The sequence below is a fragment of the Carica papaya genome, chromosome 4 (genome assembly GCF_054855325.1).
Source record: "Carica papaya isolate Zhongbai chromosome 4, ASM5485532v1, whole genome shotgun sequence".
In the NCBI taxonomy this organism is placed as follows: Eukaryota; Viridiplantae; Streptophyta; class Magnoliopsida; order Brassicales; family Caricaceae; genus Carica; species Carica papaya.
In genome coordinates, this window is record NC_142312.1 from 23,668,685 (window position 1) to 23,689,206 (window position 20,522).

Here is a 20,522-nt window from a genome sequence, read left to right on the forward strand (position 1 = left end):
TGGCTGGTGTTGCTTTGCATCGGCTTCTTTGTTTCTTTTAAGAATAAGTAATGTTGGATCTATTTTCATTTTGTAGAAAATAAAATTGGATATTTTTTCCACTTTATTTTCCTATTTTGTCACTAATATGCAAACCGCTTGGCTTCTTTGCTTCTTTTCTTCATATTTTGAGTATCTTAAACACATTTTTATATCGCTTTTGAGGTGCCTAAATACTTTTTTTTTTTTAGTTTTTTCGATATTTATTTAAATACTAAATAATATTTTTTTTATTTTTAAAAATTTTAAAAATATTTTTTAATTTCTGAAACAAATTTTTCTGATCATATTCTAAAATAATATTTTCTTATACAAAATTTTTTCATTTACACTCTGTTATTTATTACTGATGGACTCTTTGTTAGTATTCACATGCTTTCATTATTCTCAGTGCATGTCTAATGACTACTTATATAGTACAATAAAATTTAAATTTTAGTAGTATCAAAATATAGTGATATATTTACAATGTAATAATTATTATCTTAAGTATAACAACTAATATGCAGCAATGTCATAATAGATCTTCATTGCTTGATAAGCAACAAACTTCTGTGCTAGGAATTCATGTGACTTAATTAAGTAAACTTATGTCCAAAGAAGCATCTATTTGATCTCATATCAACTATACAAGTGATTAATTGGATCAATCACATTGCTTCTAACAAACAGAACTTATACCAATCTAAACTTATTATAAATGTCTTACGTCGATGATCTTGCGATTTAGATTATTTTAAGAATTTGAAATTTTAGTTTCTTACTTCTTTTGCAGAGTATAACCTTATGTTAAAAAGATATATAATTGTTGAATTTCATTTAAAGGTTTAATTCATATACTGCCAATAATTTAATTTGAACTTTTGAAATCTAATAGTTAGGTTCAAAAGATTGTTAGATCATTGGTAGTTAAATTAATGAGATGCAAATGATATTAAAGTATATTTCAAGTTGTTAATTCTAAGTTGTAGTCATATTGGACTCTGTGAATATTTGAATTATAATTTATTATTATAATGTATAAACTTGATAAAAATATCAAGAATTTGAATAATGGAGATTAGGATACCACAATCCCACATCAAAGTAGTACATGATTGTTGATCTCTATATAAGATTAATTATATATTTTATTTTTTGAGAAAATCTCACCACATCTTTATTCAATGTGTTTAAAGTTATATTATTAACACAAAATGTAGTTAACAACCATTGACTATGCTTCCATAAACATTATGTCATATTTATCAAAGTTTGGCATGGCGTATAAACTATCTGTCTAAATAAAAGAAAAAGTTCTTTAGGTTGTGTTTCCCACTATATCCAATATGATAACATGATTTGCTTCACTTTTGGTTAACCTCATTGAATGGAGTTTTGTAATGTTGCTAACCATAATACCGTACTAAAATAGTTATAATAAAAGAATTAAACTAGAAACCACAAACCAAAAAACCAAAATGATAACGTATAATGTTGCTGTTAAGTATCTCATTTGCAGTATAAATCTATATCTCCAAAAAAAAATATTAAGAAAGAAGATTATAAAAATAACGACCTAATGGTAGAAGATCAAAGTATAAGGAACACTAAAATACGAAATCAAAAAATATATTACTAAATTATTAAAAAAAAAACTAATAAAATAAAATAGAACATCCCAATCACACATAACACACAACAGGGAGAAGAGACCTAATACGACATCATTTAATCTTGATAAATATTTTAATTAAATATTTGACTTTATTCTATTAACTATTTAACATATTTAATTGTGTGTATAAATGCTTAAGTTAAATACTTATTAGTATATCTTAAATATTATATCAGACAACATTTTAAATATGAATAATATATTTTTTATGAATATAGTAAGTAAATTATTGATTGTCATGTTATTATTGAAACAAAAATAAACATACAATAAAAGAAATTATATATAGACACACTTAAAATAAGTAATAAGTGATCATAACTTATACGACAGCATTTTAAATGGACACAAGTTATATTTTTTAATAATTCCTTAACAAGTTCCTTTTTTTTTTAGACCAGAAATAATATTTTTTACGTATAAGGTAAAGAGTTGTATCTACCGCGTAATTTTGACAAATTTTTCTGAAATAATAATTATTATTTTATTTTTTAAAAAAAAAATTATGATTTTTCTTTTTGCTTGATCTAAATGGGGGGGGAGAGACATGAAGCATAATACTCTTCTTCCTCTTTAGCTCCACTTTTCCCATAATGCATCAATGATACTTACCATTTACTACTGGCCAGTAAAGAGTACATTGCACCCCACCAAAATTTATTTTTACTGCCCTATAAATAGAGAATAATATTTAATATTTATTTTGTGAAATTAACAAAAACCATTTTCATTTAAAAAAGAAAAACATTGATTGAGTTTCCCATCATGAGAACAATTTTAAACCACAGAACTAAATCATGTGAGAAGGAAAAACTAGTGAATCCATAGGCAGAAGGTTCATAAAGAGGTTTCCTAATCGGGAAAACCAGAAACCAAAACCAAAAACCAGAAATCCGAGGTCGTACCAATGAAAATGAAACTACCCATTTCTGGAAACCAATCACAACCCACCTCCCACTTCTATAAATTAAACCCTTCTGCTTCAACAAACTCATTCACCACTCCTCTACTTCAATACCAACTCTGAATCATGGGTCGCCGAAAGATCGAGATGAAGGTAGTGAAAGACAGCAGCTCAAGGCAAGTCACCTTCTCCAAACGCCGTACTGGCCTTTTCAAGAAGGCCAACGAGCTCGTCACCTTGTGCGGTGCAGAGGTTGTCGTCGTCGTTTTCTCCCCCGGCGGCAAACCTTACTCTTTCGGCCACCCGAGCGTCGACACCATCACTCGTCGCTTTCTCGACAACGATACCTCTGCAACTACAGACGTCTCCAACGACGGCGGAATCGAGAAGCTGAACCGTCAACTCAATGATCTGAACAGACAGATTGCGGCGGAGAAGAAGCGGGGTGATATGCTGGAGAAATCTCTGAGAGAAAGTGGGGCTACCCAGTTCATGAAATCTGTAAGTAAGGTGAACAAGATGGATGAACTTGTGTATCTGAAAGCTTTGGCTAATAATGTTCGTGGGAATGTGATAGAGAGGATTAACGAGCTTGAAGCCTCTGATGCACTCCTCCTGTTATCCAACACTATACCTGCTAATCATGACAATGGCAAGCTGTAAACTAATGATGATTTTAATGATGATGATGAAAGTAGGTTAAGAAGAAATTGTTATGAGCATTTTACATGTATACCATCTCATTTTAGTTTACTGTATTATCACCCACAATTATAAACTAGATGGTTGTCAGTCATGGCTAATAAAACTATAATTAATGATTAATTTTCTCGTTTCCTTCTTAACTATGCAGGTAGTTAGTAATATTTAATACAGTACACATTATTAATTTTACTAATTTAAAATATATATATATATATATTATCTAAGTTATGTTTAAAGTCATATATCTAGGATGTACTTTTTACCATTTTAGAAGAATTTACTCCATTTTATTTTTATAGTAGGTGTAAATTTCCACACCTATATATAAATTTCCATACCCATTTATAAACATTTACAAATATTTAATTATTTTACATGTTTCCTTGCGTTCATTGTATTTAGAATATTATTCCATGAAATATAACATTTTAAAAAAAAATAAGCATAAATATTAAAAAATATGTAAATAACAGTTTGATAACAATTAATCAGTTTATCGTTTCGGTAGTATTTCATTAACTATTATAATTTTTTTTCTAAATTTTAAAATATAAATTATTTAGAATAAATTTAAAACTTGTACGAATTAGAATTATGTGTCATTTACGTAACAAATAATTAAATATACAGAAATTTGAATTAGGCAAGTATGATTATAAGTACGTTGCTTATTCCTCAATAGTATGAGTATGATGACTCCTCAGAAAATGTTGGCACCTATTAGAGTATATTCTAAAATATGATTAAAGAATATATATGTATACTATTAATGATATTGATGTTGATGATAATGACGATATTAATAGTAATAATAATATTAATAATTGTGAACTTAATACGAGATTGAAGTTTCTAATTATGATAAATGTGTTAATTATGTATATGATATTGGAAGAAATTCTTAAGAATTCTATAGTATTCATTCTTTTCTTTTTTTTTTTTTTCTCTAATAGATTATCAGAACTTATTTTAAACTCAAATCCCACTTAGAAGTCTTACTTTAAATTAGAAATTATTGAAAAAAGAATAATATTTAAAATAATTACGTAATTAATTCATTTTATTTTGTTAAATCTGAAAAATTATATTCTTGCCACTCATCAATTAACTAAGCAAATAAATAATTATAAAATAGTGATGGAAGTGAACCGTTTAGATAACTAATAATTACCGGTAGCCGACTTTCCAATTTCGTGCTTTGGCCCATTGTAATTCTACTACTCTCCTTCCCCTCCTCATTTTGATTATTTAATCAATAAATTATTTATATTCTTCATTTTTTTTATAGATACAAGTTAAGCGGTGCCGTTTTGAGTATGTTTCAGTGTTTGATTGGTCAGATTGGAATATATGACCCAAAAATTAAAAATTAACAATTAAAAAACAAATATAGGAACGTGTGCCCAACCCACCTGGTGCCACGTCAGCTGCACGCCACCCGGGATATGGATTACACCTAAACTCCCACATCGGACAACTTGCTCGTACTCCTTCTATCTGCGCCGTCCGATTGTTGGACTATCCCCTGAACTATACTCCATCGACGGTTCATTTCCTTCCACTATTTAATCTCCGAATATTATCTGACAATCGCACCCGTACCGGATCCCACTACCCAGTTACCTCCACGTGTCCTTGTCGCACCATTCCTGGTTCCGCTCTCGGTTTCCTCCTCTTTCCCTGAAAACAAACCTGCCATTACGGTCACCCGTTTTTCTCTCTCTAAAAATCCCTAAATTTCTCCATGTGCACACTGCATAACCAACCAAACCCTAGCCTCTCTTCTCTTAACTGTAAATAGAATTCTCTCTCGCAAAAGTATCTCTGCATCTATCTTCGTTTATATATACCTCTCTTTACACGTCCGTCAAGGGTGCTAAAGCCTAGGTTTCTTCGGTCAGATCCGAACTTACCGGCGATATTTCCCGGTCGCCGGCGGCGAGAATGATCTGTGTCAAGTGTTAGATCCTGTTGCTTTACAGAGAAATGCTAGATCCGTTTGCTGTAATGGTTCGGGTTGGATCCAAAAACCTGGTTGCGCGAGCAAAAAACTAAAAGCTTTGTTTTCTTTCTTTAATAATTTCATTTTGATACCTTCTTGACGTCGTCACCTTTATATTATACTTTGGTTTCTTTGGATATATGTACATATTTTTGGTTGTTTTTCTGGAGTTATCGAGCTTGTACAGTTAGAGATTGTTAGGACTTTGTGTATATATAAGGGGATTTTAATCGGGATTTGCGAGTGAAATTCTTGTGAATATTTAGGAGGGTTTATTGAAAGTGGCAAAGATGAATCTAGGTGCGGCCGAGGAGGAATCGGCGCAAGAGGTTCACATCCCGGCGGATATTGATTGGGAAATGCTCGACAAATCCAAGTTCTTCCTCCTCGGCGCTGCACTGTTTTCGGGAGTTTCCGCGACGCTTTACCCTGTTGTTGTGTTGAAAACCCGACAACAAGTAGCTCAATCTCAGCTTTCTTGCCTTAGGACAGCAATTTCGATCGTGAAACATGAAGGATTTAGAGCTTTGTATAGAGGGTTCGGTACTTCCTTGATGGGGACGATCCCAGCTCGAGCGCTGTACATGACGGCGTTGGAGGTCACTAAGAGTAATGTGGGGAGTGCTACGGTTAGGCTAGGGTTCCCGGAAGCCACGGCAGCTACAATTGCAAATGCAGTTGCTGGGTTGAGCGCCGCCATGGCCGCACAGCTTGTTTGGACCCCAGTTGATGTGGTAAGCCAAAGACTGATGGTTCAAGGAGGTAGGAATTCAGTTGGCAATGCATCGACGTGTAAATATGTAAACGGTATTGATGCATTTAGAAAGATACTCAGCAGTGATGGAGCAAGAGGACTGTATAGAGGTTTTGGAATATCAATTTTGACATATGCTCCATCAAATGCAGTTTGGTGGGGATCTTACTCTGTTGCACAAAGACTTGTTTGGGGTGGTGTTGGATGTTACTTCTGCAAGAAAGACGAAGAAGGGAATGAGAATGGGAGTAACATCATTAGACCAGATTCAAAAACAGTAATGGCTGTTCAAGGAATCAGTGCAGCCATGGCAGGTGGTGTCTCGGCTTTAATTACAATGCCACTTGATACAATAAAGACAAGATTGCAGGTTTTGGATGGAGAAAAGAATGGGCGGCGCGGACCAACAATTGGACAGACAGTAAGGAATTTGGTGAAGGAAGGTGGTTGGACGGCTTGTTACAGAGGTTTGGGGCCAAGATGGGCTTCTATGTCCATGTCTGCAACAACTATGATTACTACCTACGAGTTTCTCAAACGCTTATCTGCAAAAAATAAAGAGAGTCTAGTCTAATGTAATCACGAATAGAGAAAATCCTTTGTTCCCAAACAACCGTCTTTACTTTTTCTTATAACTTGTCTCTCATTATCTTTTTTTCCCCCCCCCCCCCTTTCTCTTTTACATCTGCTTGGCCTAGGAAGGCTGATCATTGTAATCAAATGCAGGTTTTTCCAAATGTAGATGCTAATCGTTTTTTTTCCCCTCTTGTTGTCATACTAAACAAAGGGAAAAAAAGGATTTAGTTGGCAAATAATGCAATTAGGGATGATATTCTGGTTTCTGTAATCTCATCTTCCCGAGAGTGAAGTAAAAGTCTGGAGTATGGATGGAAGCCCATGGTAATCCAAGTCTACGAGTAGATCACACTGGACTCAACTGGAGTGGTACAAGCGTATGATATAATAAAATTTTATTAATGAACGATATTGAAAATATTTATAAAAAAAAAAAAAAGAAATTGAGAGTATATTTGGGTTTTTTTCTAGATGTTATGTTGTCTACATAATAAAATATATTTATTTGATTGTTGTGTGATAATTAGAATGTTTGAAGCATATTTAGTAAGAATGAAACTAAGAGCTTTGGGCGTGAGGGACTCCACTACAGGTCCCAACCCACTGTTCAAATTTGTCTTCCATCCTCGTCTCATACAGTGTATATATATATATATATATATATATATTATATCTTCAACCCATTATCTTGTCAAATGTAATCAAGTTATAATTATGAAGAATATTTAAAAATATTAATAGTGTAATTTTTTTTTTGGAATATTTTGAAATTAGTGAGAAAATGTAGGATGGGTATCGAGTAGAGACAAATAATTTGACGGGTTGCCCATTTTGAGTGTCTTTTTCCGTACATATCTTTTCATATTGCTATCCTAAATAAATTTTCAAATTTTAATAACTAAATAAAAGAAAAAATTAAAAAAAAAAAAAAAAAAAAAAAAGAAAGCATCTCTTGCGTGACGTAGTCCCCCCACAATATCCCAAGTGGCAGCATTTTCTCCCACTTGATATTGCACATTTTCCTGTTACTTCAAAATAATCTTTTTTGGAAATCTGATTTAAAGTGAAAATACTGGAGGGTTTATAGCGTAAATTTAAAACCTAACAATCGTACTGGAATTTATGAAATCCTAACATAAAATGGTTTACCATAACTGCCCTTTCCCATGCATGCATATATATACACGTGTACATACATGATACGAATGAGCCGTTCGTTTGGTTTCAGGAGCTGTCAAATGGTATAACAAAAATTCTTGCTTGAAGCACATGGAACCCATCAGTAGTCTCGCTTCCACATGATTCCGAAGTCTCAATCAAAATCACCACCAAACTAGAAAATCAGAAACCCAACCCAGGAAGCAAGTCAAAACAATAAGCATCACAAATACAGGTCACCAACTTCAGGATTTCAAAAGCCATTTATGGGAATTCCTCATTTCAACATATGAAACTAATGGCCCCTCACTCAATAGCCAGTGGTGAGAGTATATATGAACACTCAGTATGGCAGACACCGAGGAACTTCACCAGAGCAAAGAATCCACCTACTAGAAAGAGGATAACTAGACATTCATATGGAAACATCCTGATCAAACTATGAATAAATAGCATTACATTCTGATACTGAGAATACCTAAAAAAAAGTACCATTCACATCCTGCACTGCTAGCAGAAAAGGTAAAAAAGAAAAAAAGCTGATCAAACAGGGCGCAGTTAGTCAATTCCACCAAGAAGAAAGTTAAGCTGGGAGCCAATTTCACCAACATGTTTGTCAAGGGCGCACTCTCTTGTTGCTGCATGACGGGCACTTATATTGCTTGATATGCTCAGCCCTAGCTGGGGTGATTTTCACACACTTCCCATGGAACCACTTTTCACATATGTCACAGCAAATCCAGAATTCATCTGATGCATAGTTCTCACCACAGGCCCCACACAAGGTCTCTCCGTGCTCATCCTCTTCTTCCTCATCCATGCCCTCATCTTCATCCTTTGCTTGTGATGCTTTTGAAAACTTCCCCTGGGGTTCGGATACCCGCTGCTTTTGTCACGACAACATCAACATGCAAATAGCCAATTAATCAGAGAAATCATATAATAGCCCTAGTATTACCAATAGAATATCAGGCAAGAAACAAAGCACATGCTCATTAATGGTGAACACAAGTTCCTCAATAAATTAAACTTCAGACACTAGAACATCATGTCAAGTAACTTTTCATGACAAGACCTGGGAACTAGCCCAGTGGTCTGCCAGGGGAAGGCTCAGGTTCAAGAACAGTCATGAGCAGTTTCTGTTGCAAAAAGAAGAAACTTCTCATGACTGATAAAGCTACAACGAGAATATAGGATCCACATCAGGGGAACAGCCACCATCAGAAGTTTAATATCAACACCTCCATGATTACCAAGTTTAGTATACAATATGGGTTTCTAAATTAACGGGAAAAACTGCCATGAAAATTTGACAGTACAATCTTAACTTTAAACAAAAGGAACAGGAAATCTGCAGAGAGTTCTCTTTTTACCATTTTGGAGTTTGACTTAGATTTGTTGCTGCTATGATTTGACACTGATGACTTTTCTTTTACTTGCTTTTTTGCAGCACCAGTTACAACTTCAAATATTGTTGGAAGCTCATTAATCATGTTAAAAAGCCTCTTCCTGCATCCAAACAGCCTTCCATTAAAAAATAGAATATCTAATTCAGAAAAAAAAAAAAAAAAAAAAAAATCAGTAATATCCCATTGTCACAGAAGGTAATTTTCCTTTCCTCCAGAACTGTAAGTATGTTCCTCTACAGACATGAGATTCCAACATTTAAACAAAGTTCAATGACATTGTGACCTGCAATGCTTAAAGTATATGACTGAAAATAATATAAAAGGGGAAAAGAGAAGAAAGACCTTAGTTACTCACTCGTACCATGCTCATGTCAAGAAAATGGTATACAAGCAGACCGTTGGACTAATGAAACAAAAGACAAAAAAAAAAAAAGACATGATTTTCCAACTACAAAAGCAACAGCTACCAAGAACTAGGGCACCTATTCATTTATTGCATGTTTGGTTCACTGTATAAGATAGGAATATGCCAAAAATATAACAGTTATTATGTGACAGAAACCTATTATAACTGTTAGGCTGGTTAAATCAGAATTACATTATAATTACTACAACTGGAAAAGCTCCAAACTTGTTTAATGATTGAAGGGTCATGAATCAGGATTATCTCTAAACTAACTAATTTTAGTTTTAAGAACACTGTTTTTTTACTCACCAAGGTGGATAATTAAAAGATCAATTTTTTATTTTTATAAAGTTAAAATATATTTGAAAATTTATAGTTATAAGATGATTTGATATTTGAAAACTTTTTAATTAATTGAGAAATTCTTTTAAATTGAATCTTAAGAAAAAATTACAAAAGAATTTCAATGATTAAGACGGTTTTAGATTAATTTATATGAAGTTTATGATTTCATGAAATTAAGATAATCTGAAATAAGAATTAAGATATAATACATATAATTTTACTAACTAAATTAATTATATGAAAATTTATCAATTTACCTGTATAATATATACATGTAATAAAAATATTTTTAAACAAATTCAGTAAATAGGGCTATTATATCATTTACAACTTATTACAACTTTTTCCAGTCATTAATACAATCGAGACAAACATCATACTGAGTTATTAATGCGATTTCACTAATTATGAATCAAATGTTGCAATGTAATCACTATCCTATTGTAACATTATTCCATTCCAAGTGAATAGCTATTATATTCCAGCTGTATTTCATTCAGCAAACCAGTCATACTTAGTACACATGCAATTAAGACAAAATAAGCTTAATAAATTCAAAACTAATTGTTTCAATAACTTAATCGAACTATAACAAACTGAAGAGCAACCCAAACATGATTTAAGGGGGAAGCAGATTTTCTGGCTGCCCATTGACCAAACTATGGAGGCTTACAACTCAGGGGAATGGGTTAAAAAAGGTGCATCAACATCATAGTTGAACTAAACACCATAGAGAAAGCTCTTAGCCAGATGAAGGAGAAAATATCTAGATGCCTGCCAGATTATATTGGATAAAACACACCAGCAAAGGGTAAAATCTTACTATTTATAATGAGTAAAGAAAAAACTCACGTTTCAGTTAAAATTACCTGTCAGTTTTATCAAATCCAAATCTGGCACCAAAATAGAAGGCAACAGATAGCAACCATGCATCACTATGAAAAGCAACTAAAGATAACCAATCCTTTTCTTGCATCCCATCTCTTGCAAAGTTAATACCCAATGCAGGCTCTGGGAGCTCTGGCGGCACTTCTTCAGCAGGTAAATTGACTTCCCATTGCTCATTGGGAAAGCCATATAAGCATAGATTCTCCTTCTCTGCAGGACCAAAATAGAACATGTAAATCCAAGTAGCACGAAACTTGAGTAGAACAGCTAAAAAAAGTAAGTAATCAAGCATGAAAAATACCAATTAGGCAATAAATGCATGGAAATTGTGTACAAAATTTAAAAAAAACGGAAAACATCAGGCTTTATCTTCTTTGTCAAGGCCATGGGCAAGATTTGCATTGCTTACCTAAAGGGTTAATTGACATGGCATAACATGCCCCAACCAAGAAAGCCAAGAAAATGCATGGAAAGAAAATGTTGTGGCGGCATTATCCCTTAATTCGGAGCAGTACATCGATTATTATCAATAATCTTATTAAAGAATACAGTACTTCAGAATATGGAATGGAATGAAGCTAGTTTGAGGTACAAGCTAATCATACTACTAATTCAAAGCCAAGAGGAAAACAGTGGTAACAAAATGCTAGAAAGAATCTCCTTACTGATGATCAACCATTTTGCTATGCCTACTATTGGCTATAAACATCTCCTGAACCAAAACAAATGATCCATTCAGCAAAATCAAACAATAGAGTACCAAACACCATTATAAAAAAAAATCCCAGATATATGACCTGCAATAAGACCAAATAGCAGGAAGTGAAACTGTAATTTTCCCTAGTAAGGATCAAATTTTCAGTACATTTACAAGAGAGTAATAAGTGGTTTTAAAGCACCATGGCAAAAGAAAAAATCAACCAAATGAATTTTCCATCCTGATAACTTATTCAAGTAACGACAAGGTAACAGAAGATGCCAAATTGTCCCAAGTGAGAATTGCATGACAAAGCCATTGGCCAAAATTGTCTCACATCAGGACACGTGTAACAAAGAGAACACCTATGGATGGATTGACTTCTCAGATAGATGACATCATCTCAACTAAACGCATCCTGAATACAACAAAAAAGTGAATTGCTCCAGTTTATAATAGCTTCCCAAGTAATCACCTCTCACCAACCACAAGAAAATACAATAGTAGGAAAACAATCTCCAAAAATATTAGTAATAACCAGCAGCAATGGTAAAGCATATTAATGATGATACCAGTTGCATGCATCAAAGTAATGATTGTCAACAATCAACCAAATGAAATTGTCAGCGAACAATAACAAAAAAGTGAATCACTCCAGTTTATAATAGTTTCCAAAGTCATCACCTCTCACTAACCACAGGATAATACTATAGTACAAAAAAAATCTCCAAAAATAATAATAATAACCAGCAAAAATGGTAAAGCATATTAGTGATGATACCAAATACATGCATCAAAGTAATGATCGTCAGCAATCAACCAAATGAATTGTCTGCACTGTTCGTTAATCAAGTAACAAAAAGGGAATGACTATCAATTAATATAGCAAGACATAACCACTGGCAGAAATATTTCGCATCAGGACAAACAAGTGACAGAACAGAACACCTATAATTGCATTGCTTCTCTTATAAATTAATGCAGAATATTACAAAGAGTGAATTCATGTTAGTTTCTATGTTATGAGATTTCGCTAACTACCAGATACAACTCTGTGGCCTAGAAGTAGCCAGACAAGAATCCTGTGAGCAGGAATTGGCAAAAACATTGGTTGATTGGAAAAAAAGAACACAGTGGAATAATCAAGCTTCCATTGCATTGAGAAAATAGCACTAAATGGTTGGTTATAAGCACAAAACATAAGTCAAAAATCAAGTAAATAAAGACTTCCATATAGATTTCAGTTCAAGTAATACTTTTTTTTTTTTTTTGAGATAGAAGAATAGAGAATATACTGAGTGTAGGCACCAAGGGGGTGCCGCCCATGTACAAAAATTTACAAATCAAAGAGCATATCTATAATAAAACCAAAATCATCAAGGTTCAATTCAAGTGATAATACAACTATAGTTGTCAACTAACTCCAAAAAATCAAGTTAAAGAGGTTCTAATGGCAAACTAACCAAACTCTTTACAGGAAATAATCCTTATCATAAGCTCATAAGCATTTTTCCCAGGCATAACTGTGGGGAACTAATAAGCATGTAATTGTTTGATGCTACCAATTCATGGCTTAGATAAAACAGAATACCATATGCTAAAGACATAAACAGACAGAAAACAAAGAGAAAAGTAAGACTTACCAGGATCACACTGCTGGTAAAATTCTTCCACATCTACAAGACAACAAAACCAAAAGCTGATAAGCACTAAAAAAACTTAAAACCTATCTTCAAAATTCATCTGTTTAAAAGAAAAAAAAAGCTTCCTTGTGTAAATTTGCGGACAGGGATCCTAAACTAGCCTCCAACATTCAATAAATTAACGTTTAAATGTTTACTCCTACCCCAAAAATTGTAAGCTCCAGGTAAACAAAATTACTGGCAGTAGAATTGTGAAAAAATAAAACACAAAAAAAATTAGAACGAACAGGTTCAATAAGTTCTCCATTCTCTCAAAAAAAAAAAAAGAAGAAGAAGTATTAAAAACCAAAACCAAAATACTAATTAGTAGACAACAAGAAGCCACATTGCGTCTCATTCGATTTCAGAAAAATCGAAGATATAAAGAATAAAAAGCTCAACAATTAACTGCAAATTCAAATCTCTGGTTCAAGTAAACCCAACAGAATTCGATATTTTCAGTTCTCCTTACCACATGAATTCAAGTTGCGGAAAACAAAATAACCGGACGTTGTTTAACCAAACAAAACGAAAGGAAAACACGCTACCTAAGATTTCCACTGAAAAGAAGAAAACAGTAGGAAAAAGAATAACATCATAACTCAAAATCTTCATCACTTCTAAAACGGAACCAAAAACGGGACTCGTGCAGTGGAAACAAAGCGGAGACGAAGCACTAGACCCCATTCTCCCCAGGCACAAAACAGCATAAAAACCAAAATTCGAAAAACGAACAAACAAAAACAGTCCCCTTAGCTTTTTTCCTTCCCATTATTTAAACTTTCAATAAAAGGGGAGAGAACAGAAACAAAAACCTGTGGTGAGAGCTTTGATCATGCCGGCTCGTCGTCCCTTGAAATCTCTAAAAACCTCCTCCACCGAGCGCGGATTGTACTGTGGACTTCCTCCTTCCATCTCTCTGTGTCCGTCAGAAGAGAGATTATTTTTTTCTTGATGTTATAGTCATGGAAAAACGGAAAACAATTCAGGGTTAAATAAGAGCGCTAAATAGAGAAGAGAGGACAGAAAGGGAATTATAAGTTTTGTTGGGGGTAAACTCCGGGAAGTAGACGGATTTGAATCTGGATTTGTCAATCGGGTTAAGTAGATTTGAGAAAGCTGCGTCGAGTCCGATTGTCGAAAAATAAACCTGTGTGTGTGTGTGTGTGTGTAGGAAACGGAGAGTGGGTAAAGATTTTATGTGGACGGTTCTACGAATACCATCCACGTGGAAGCATGAGTGGATGACATGTCATTTGATGATTTGACAGGAGACTAATTATCCCGTGGATGTCATGTGTGGAATCAGTCGGTAACAGAAGATTCTCTGCCGTCTGATTTGCGATGGGATGTATGCTTTGTGAATGAACGTTTTGCCATTTGTGTACTATGATCAAATCTACATTAATAACATATATTACGTCTAATATTTTATTAATTTTGTCGTAAATCAAAAAATGTATTAAATTTAGCAAGAATTAATACATCAAAAATATCATGTATGAGATCATTAAAATCAGACCCAATAAATGATTAAATGGGTCAAATTTGATAATAATAGAATTATTATTATTATTATTATTATTATTTCCAAAAATCTTTTTACACTAAAGTTTTTCCACAAATATTACACGAAAAATAATCTGTGTGATTCTTAAAATTAATCATTGGTATTGTCTTGCACTAAACTTTGAAAATGCAAAGTTGTGTTTCCAAGCTACACTCATTAGCAACCGACTGATTAACAAGTTGTAAAAATATCACTCTGGACTATTATGGTGAGTGTCAAAACGCAAAAGTCACCAGGCAATCGCATGATGAGAACACTAATGATAAGCACCAAACATACGCAAATCTTGCCATGTTTAACCATGAATCACATGACGTAATATCACTCCGAACACCATCCAAAATGATGCGGACAACCAGAGTGAAAGATCTGTTCCTGATTTTTCAAAAAACCCAATAAAAAAAAAGTGAAACTAACAAGCAAATTAACAGAGCCAAGGATGACTTCCCAATGGAACAATGGCAGCTGCATTCTGCAACTGAACCAAAATACAGACTGCCATGATGACCACTGCTTGTCTCACCTCTCACAGGAGGACAGAAAGATGATGCAGGCCGCCTGATTGACTGTAAATTGTTCCACCACCGCGAGATGGATAGCCCGAGAACCTGAATTCTTGTTGTGGGTATAAGTTGTCACTTGTAGAAGCACTAGTGATGTCGGAGCAGGCAGCAGCATAAACACCGCCTCTGCAATTTTCAGGATGATGAACTTCAGATTCCGACATATTCCCATCCACATGTAGTTGACGAGAGCCTGAGCCATCCAGAACACGGTCTGCGGGAGTAGATTTGGAGTCTTGGAGCTTCTTTGTATTAAGAAAGCGTCCACCAGTTCCCCTTGCTCTCTTCAAGGCATGAAGATGTCGAGACTCGTGAAGGTAAGGCTACAAACACATAACATGGGAAAATCACTTTGATCAGTTTCTTAGCAAAAATATGCTGTAATTAAAGATTCAACAAGAATTGGAAAACCTAGGAGCCACAGACCTTCCGGGCTTTGATGAGTTTGTTCTGAGCCTCAAGCTTGGCCCGATGCTTCCTCCTCCTAAGAATTGCGTGGTATTGCTTTGCATTGACATAAATTGGTCCATCCTCTTTCATATCCAGAGGTAGAGGCACTCGAGCAGGAACTATCCCCATCACCTGTGGGTGATGAATCCGTTGACATTTCAGCATTGAAGACATCATGAATGGGTAACAGAGAATACACATCTCATCAAGAAAAAAAGAAAGACTAACATGGTTTACATTAATCTTCAGGTAATCATTTAAATGAAATGAAAAGAAAAGGAATATCGAGAATGAACTGCTTATAGAACACACAGTGTTGAAAGCATAAATCAAAATTAAATAAGATATCCGGGAACCTCTCGTGTTTCCTCTCTAGTTATAAACAGCTAATAGAAACAACTATGCCTAGTTTTAATAAATTTTGCCTCTATATCTTGAAAGTAAACGCATGGCATTCCACATAGATAGTGGCCTCCCAAGCGTAAAAACATGAGTGAATTCCTACCACAGAATCACTAAGATAACATAAGAAATGAAGAATAAATAAAGGAAAGATGCAAAGTAAAATATATTGTAAAATAGATTATTAAAAGGCTTAATACTACACACGCCCCCTTTATGAACTTTAAAGAACCTATTGCAAATTTTTTTCCAAAAATTCTTTTAAAGAACAACATAAATGATGTCAAGGAAGTCGCCACTTGGTGAAAATAGTGAAATCCTAGACTCTATATAGACATAAATAAATACACCTTAAAAACAAAAAGAAAAGAACTAGTGCAGTTTTACATAGACCTTTTTTTAAAAATAAAGTTTTACATAGACTTTCCCCTGACCAATGAGAAAAGCACATAAATGAGATACTCTAGTAGGAGGGAAAAAGTGAAGCCTAAGCACTTAAAAGTGCTTAATATTTCTTATTTTTAATAGAGACAAAGTGCATAATAGATATATTATAGTCAACCTAATAGCTTCATATTTCATTTATAAATGCTCTGTTGAATGGTGTTTTGCTGGACAAACAAGACCAATCAATTAAAACTTTTCAGTAAACATCGAACCACATGAAAATGCTTCTACGAAAAAAACTAGCAGGATGGTTTTTCATGTACTGTCATGCTCCAAAAGAACAGAAGTGCATGATTATTTATTACAAGCTTCCAAGAACTACATCCGGACTCAAACAAGGGTTTAAGAAGAAACTCACCAAATTACCTTATTTCTTTTTCTCATTAAATACTACAACAGAAGCCATCAACCCAAAAGAAAACAAAGTGAATAGTATTGAATTCTAGATAAATTAACCATACCTGGGGTACATAAGCAGGAGTCAGTAAACCACCAAAACAAGGTTCAGCATAGTGGAGAGGGAAGCGAGTCTGCTGCAAAAACCGAGAATATATAAGGTTTTGATTCAGCCCAAAGGCTGGCAAACAGTACTATTATTAACTTAATAATTGACCAACTAACTTGGGAGAGAGGAAAAACAAAATCCTGAGATCCCATTGATGAGGCTAATTTAGAGTGACCTCCAGCAGACTTCCTGTGCATTTCATCATATCCTGAATGCGCACAAGAGAACTTTATCAGACACATTCATGACCTAAAAAGATGAGTATTAGACCCCTAAATTAAAGAAAAACAGTGAAAATATTTTGTAAAAAGAACTCAATTCAAACCGTGTTTAAATCTACCGGAGAAATAAAAAATCACATGAAAGGCAAGGCAATAGCTTCTTACTCCTATTCTTTTCAACACAATTGAAATGCACAAAAAACAAGGTTAGAGGAGATAAAAGTTCACCATTGCTCTAGTGAAAACTTCAGTAACTAAGTAAGAAGAAAATTTTGGGGGAAAAAAGAAGAAACATAGGGGAAAAGGAATTGGTAAGTTCTCCTGCAACCTAAAATCCACATGGTACCCATGAAGGACCAAACAAAATACGGAAAATTAGAGTTGATGAAAAGACCTGAGACTGTTGAACCAGTGTTCTGTCCATAAGGGTTGCTGTCACCCATACTAGCAACTTCAGGATATGATTGACCAGTAGACTGAGTTGAAGATGAATCCTGGTCCTGAAACTGGAAATTCAGTTGTTTTGTGCTATGAAAATGTTGTGGCAAAGCCCCCATCTTCAGGCTTAAATTTTCAGTCATAGATGATGATTGGACATTGGAATCAGTAGAATGCCCCCATGATGGGCATGCAACAACATATGGTGATGCTGATTGGGAAGAACTTAAACCAGATTCTTTCTTATGCAAAGGTTGCATTCTCTTCCAATGCTGCCTCAAGCTACTATTCCAAAGTATCACAGACTATGATAACGAGTTCTTTAATTCTTCTCAAGTGCAAATGCTGAAAAGCTTACTTAGCTTGCCTGCTCATCAACAACCCATGATCCGAGCAACCATCAAATGACATTCTGTTATTTATTGCAATCCATAATAACCAAAAAAAAGAAGAAAAGTTGTAATGTCTCCCAGAAAGAGATCTTAACTAATTAATTCAAAAAAGAACAAAAGACTGTAGCTGAAGAGATACGGGCGTTGATAATTATCAAAAGTGAATACGACCTTACTTGAACAGGATAATCATCAAAAGTGAACAGGTTCACCCTGCTAAAAGCTAGTTTATCAGTAAGGTCAAGAAAATGTTTACCTTACTGGTAAACTAAGGACTTCACGTATCTCATCAGAATTAAAAGATTATAGCAGCAGATATAACAAGTATATGGACATTTAAGACCAAACCTCTTCAATGCTATTATTTTGATTTCCATTTTGCAAGGCAAATCTGAAAGCCATTTATACCATCCATTGTAAAGGAATAATAATGCCAAACACTACAGACATTATACTGCGTGTTTGTGACTTGGAGAAAATAAATTACAAGAAGTTGAACACATTCCAGATAAATTGCAAAACAAGTAAACCATGCTAAGCAATGAATCAAAATATAAGAACAAATCAGTTGAACAACCAAGACGCATCATGCAAAACTCAATAACAGAAGAAGAAAGATCAGCAGGCGTCTAACTCCATAACCAAATATTGAATGGAAAACTATCTAGTCAACTTCAAAGTGAAGAAAAGCATAAAAGCATTGGTATGAAAATAAGACATTTGAGTAGAAAAGAACGATTTCAAAAACTCAAAAATAGGAAATGTTAAACAGACTACTTTGCGGAGGAACTCCAGGCCTGAATCAGTAAAGAACCATGTTGAAATTAGAAGCCGTTTCTGAAACATGCAAAGTCCCAGAAGTAAAATCACAAAAACAAGAACACCCAAAAAGAAGGATAAACCCATGAGGAGAGAAATTTTAGTCCAAAAACCTCAAACCTACCGTCATTTCAACACCGACATCAACCTTAGAAGCTGCGAATCCTCGGAAACCAAATATTCATCATAACTAAGAAAATTCCCCATCAACACAACGGAGTTAAAATAAAACAAAATCAGAAAAGAAAAAGAAAAGAACAAAACGCAGAAAAAGGGAAACCATGATAACATTTGAAGAAGAGAGAAAACAGAGAGAGACGAAGACCTTTGTGATTTTGGTAGTAAGTGAAGAGAAATAGGTAATGGGTATTGTTGCAAGCTTGGATTCGTGCATGTTTTCTTCCTCAAAGCAAACCCCAAAGACTCTTCTCTCTCCTGTTCCTCTGGGTATTGGCTTTGGTGGAAAGACTCTCTCTCTCTCCCTCTCTCTCTCACCTCACCACCATTATCATGACCATTACCATCAGCAAAGCCCTGTTCACTTTTCAACTTTAGCAAATTATTAGATATTATATATTAGATTAATCATTTCTTTTTTGTTGTTATTTAATGTTAATTTTTTCTTCTTGTTTTTTTTGTTGGGGTTGGAATTTAGAGTATTTTGTCGTGTAATGAATAATAAATTATAGAGGCAGAAAATTCAGACGTCATTTTCATATGCTCTCACCGTCTTTAATAACCTCAGCCGCCCTCCCCCCCTCCACGTCGCTTTATTTTTTATTTTTACTGAAACTGCTCGCTAAATCCCTGTGACTTGTTATAATTTAATTCGATGCGGAGATGGAATCTTATCCAAACTTTTAAAATCATGTTTTGTTGTGTTGTAAATTGGGTTTGGAACCTCGCTGGGTGACAGACGTCTTCCAATTCCCCTTTTTGGGAAACAAATTTCATCTGCCTGTTGCTTCTTTTTGGTTCCTTCCTCCAGATTACTAATAAAGTTTCATTTTTCTATCTTCTTTAATAATATAATTCTGACTTATTTTTTTTTTTTAAATAAAATCTTAAACTTTTAATTTTCATAAAACTGTGAGATTGTTGTTATTTGGGTTTCTAACCCAATATTGACATTAAAATAGAAATAATTATAAACCAAATCATCTCTTTTTTTCCTTCAAATTACATAACCTACACTGCTAATTATTGTCTCTCTTAAAAACATTGCAGAATTGGGTTTTATAAATATATATATATATATATACTTTTAAACAAACTTAATGATATACCAATTACCAAGCATCATTCTCCTAGAACTTGTAATCCAAACTAAAGTTCATACACATACATATTCATTGTATATTGCTGGACAACATTCCCTTGTTGGGACATAACTGGAGAACAGAATACACAACTGTACAACAACATAAATTATTAATTCCTGATTGGGTTAATACTAACTAATTAACAAATAAAATCTTCACAGATACCATATA

General features: G+C 34.0%; 3 protein-coding genes and 1 pseudogene across 11 annotated transcripts; 2 read left to right on the forward strand and 2 right to left on the reverse strand.

Annotated features, from left to right (window-relative positions):
- Nucleotides 1-2,352: 2,352 nt before the first annotated feature.
- On the forward strand, nucleotides 2,353-3,400 carry LOC110818436 (agamous-like MADS-box protein AGL29 pseudogene; annotated as a pseudogene).
- Nucleotides 3,401-5,002: 1,602 nt separating this feature from the next.
- LOC110818441 (Mitochondrial substrate carrier family protein) lies at nucleotides 5,003-6,908 on the forward strand. Its single transcript, XM_022047342.2, has one exon. It carries the CDS (start codon nucleotides 5,598-5,600, stop codon nucleotides 6,633-6,635), a length of 1,038 nt encoding a protein of 345 aa, XP_021903034.1. The 5' UTR covers nucleotides 5,003-5,597; the 3' UTR covers nucleotides 6,636-6,908.
- Nucleotides 6,909-8,185: 1,277 nt separating this feature from the next.
- LOC110818363 (PHD finger protein ALFIN-LIKE 3-like) lies at nucleotides 8,186-14,353 on the reverse strand. 2 transcript variants are annotated; one of them, XM_022047215.2, is made up of 5 exons: nucleotides 14,038-14,353; nucleotides 13,184-13,216; nucleotides 10,825-11,053; nucleotides 9,169-9,304; nucleotides 8,186-8,681 (listed from the first exon to the last, which is right to left on the reverse strand). In XM_022047215.2, exons 1-5 carry the CDS (start codon nucleotides 14,135-14,137, stop codon nucleotides 8,412-8,414), a joined length of 768 nt encoding a protein of 255 aa, XP_021902907.1. In that variant the 5' UTR covers nucleotides 14,138-14,353; the 3' UTR covers nucleotides 8,186-8,411. The 2 variants fall into 2 exon arrangements, with proteins under 2 accessions (XP_021902907.1, XP_021902908.1); XM_022047216.2 differs by having other exon boundaries at nucleotides 8,186-8,678; nucleotides 14,038-14,352.
- Nucleotides 14,354-15,001: 648 nt separating this feature from the next.
- LOC110818411 (nuclear transcription factor Y subunit A-3-like) lies at nucleotides 15,002-19,572 on the reverse strand. Of its 8 annotated transcripts, none has more exons than XM_022047298.2 (8): nucleotides 19,355-19,571; nucleotides 19,154-19,219; nucleotides 18,382-18,423; nucleotides 17,775-18,185; nucleotides 17,276-17,367; nucleotides 17,116-17,187; nucleotides 15,782-15,937; nucleotides 15,002-15,678 (listed from the first exon to the last, which is right to left on the reverse strand). In XM_022047298.2, exons 4-8 carry the CDS (start codon nucleotides 18,076-18,078, stop codon nucleotides 15,319-15,321), a joined length of 984 nt encoding a protein of 327 aa, XP_021902990.1. In that variant the 5' UTR covers nucleotides 18,079-18,185; nucleotides 18,382-18,423; nucleotides 19,154-19,219; nucleotides 19,355-19,571; the 3' UTR covers nucleotides 15,002-15,318. The 8 variants fall into 8 exon arrangements, with proteins under 8 accessions (XP_021902990.1, XP_021902989.1, XP_021902993.1 ...); XM_022047297.2 differs by having other exon boundaries at nucleotides 17,775-18,230; XM_022047301.2 differs by lacking the exon at nucleotides 18,382-18,423 and having other exon boundaries at nucleotides 17,116-17,184; nucleotides 17,775-18,230; nucleotides 19,355-19,572.
- Between the last annotated feature and the right edge of the window lie 950 nt (nucleotides 19,573-20,522).